Source organism: Pecten maximus, unplaced genomic scaffold (assembly GCF_902652985.1).
Source record: "Pecten maximus unplaced genomic scaffold, xPecMax1.1, whole genome shotgun sequence".
Taxonomy (NCBI): Eukaryota; Metazoa; Mollusca; class Bivalvia; order Pectinida; family Pectinidae; genus Pecten; species Pecten maximus.
In genome coordinates, this window is record NW_022983023.1 from 9,562 (window position 1) to 11,813 (window position 2,252).

Consider the following 2,252-nt stretch of genomic DNA (forward strand, 5'->3'; position numbering starts at 1 on the left):
AGTTAAAGCGTGGATAACACGATATGGGTGTCCCTTAGAAATCCATTCAGATCAAGGCCGACAATATGAGAGCGTCATTTTCACTGAAATGTGCAAATTACTAGAAATGCACAAATCCAGGACTACGCCATTACATCCTAGATCGGACGGTATGGTGGAACGCATGAATCGGTCTATTCAAGATATGCTGGCGAAATATGTGAAGACAAACCAGAGGGATTGGGACGTACATTTGCCGTTTGTCGCTATGGCCTACAACAGTACACCTCACAGCGGTACAAATATATCGCCGCGACGTATGGTGTTTGGTAGGGAGATAGGTTTTACCATTGGACGTCATGACGGAACCACCTGTACAAGACCCAGGAATGGAATGTTCAGCTGAATACGTTCAAGATTTACAAGAAAAACTCCGTGAGACACACAAAATAGCACGACAGCAGTTAAAAAGGGAGACAAGGCGACAAAAGAAACAATACGACACGCGCGTCAAAGCGCATTCTTACGAAATCGGACAACTCGTCTGGCGCTATCAACCCGACAACACTCCAGGACGAAAGAAGAAAATCTCACGACATTGGACAGATCCCTGGGTAATAACAGAGAGATATGGAGACGTCCTTTTCCGAATACAGTGTAAGGAAACCATTCCCGGGGTGGTTATACATGGAGATAATATCAAAGCCTATCGTGGACCAAAGATAATCTCATGGTACAAAAACCCCATAGAGACACCACCATCACCAACACCTGTATTCCCAGACGTCAAACTGGGCACTGATGACGATGTCAGTGGTCTATCGGAGGTTGCGTCGGGCGGCGAGTCAACTGACCACGAGGTATACGGATCATCAAAGTGTCCGTCACCAACAGAGGCGGTCGATCCAGACCCCCCGATACGTAGAAAACGGGCAGGGAAATCTGAACAAAACAAAACAGAGAGAGTATTGTCCACTAGAACAAGACAGATAAAGTTACCGGCTCGATACAAAGATTAAGCCACACACAAGATGGAAATGGAAGATAAAGGACATAGATGCGGAGACTGCGGAAAAATATACAAAAGCAAAAGAAACCTCAATCGTCACCGGAATGTTAGTCATGCCGATAACATCAAAGTCAAATACTGTCACATCGACGGGTGTGAACGGTCATTCACACGAACAGAATACCTAAAACTTCACCTAACGAGGGTTCATAAGTTATCCATTGAGACAGCTAGAGGAATGGCAAAAGATGCAGTGTACAATCATTTAGAAAGGGACAACCATGATAACGCCACAAAGTCGTTGTTCGACCTAATAGAGGAAATTTCCAGTCCAGAGAGTCCACCACATATCCCGGATCAGGCCATGGGCTATCCAACACCTGTCGGAAGTCCGAGGGACAATTATGGATGCGAGATTAATTCGGAGAGTGAACCAGAAGAAGAGTCTATGAATAGTACACCAAGTTCTCCTCATTCGCCGAATAATTTCGATGACGGTACGTCAAGTTTCGATGACGAGGAGGAGAACTGTAGTGTGTCTGACAGGAGAGAGATTCTCTCTGAGGAAACCTTCACAATCAAATTAATGACCCGCACGGTACGGGAAGGAAACTCTGTGACCACAGAAAGAAACCAAATTTTCGAGGCGAGGTGTAATGGTCGACAAGTTCCACCATACAATGTCGACTGGAACAGTTTTTTCACGTTCTTAAAGGACGAAATTAGTGAACATTCCGATAAACAATATTCCAGAAACGCGGAAGATGTTGAAGATTTAGACCAGTGAACTTTAATTTGAATTACATTCCTGCTATAGCTGTGACATTCATTGGAGTACATTTTATTTAAAACGATGTGAGAACCTTTTGGTTTATAATTATAAAACGGACATTTTTTGGATTATATTAATTTGAAGAAACTACACCACTGTGATGTGAATATAAACTGTGACTTTCCGGATATCGTGCTGTTGTGACTTTAACTTTATTACTAACGTTAGTGTGTGAAAAACGTTAGGATTAATACTTATCCTAAAATACGGACATTCAATGAATTACATTACCGTGATTTGTGTAGTCACAAAATGTGTTTAAAACATTGGACTCGTACCTTATACGAACCCGCGATATTCCATCTATGTGATTATTATCGCCATGTATGTACTTATAAATTTCATAGAAGTATAATATTCATCATCATTGTTGCTAGAGAATATCCTAAATGTTAAGCTTGAAATGTCATATGCATTTACGTAAATGAATTT

The 2,252-nt window shown here is 41.8% G+C and overlaps 1 protein-coding gene across 1 annotated transcript; it reads left to right on the forward strand.

The window, feature by feature from the left end:
* Window positions 1–1,010: 1,010 nt before the first annotated feature.
* LOC117321279 lies at window positions 1,011–1,775 on the forward strand. The gene has a single exon (XM_033875756.1). The coding sequence runs from the start codon at window positions 1,011–1,013 to the stop codon at window positions 1,773–1,775; it is 765 nt and encodes a 254-aa protein (XP_033731647.1).
* Window positions 1,776–2,252: the final 477 nt, after the last annotated feature.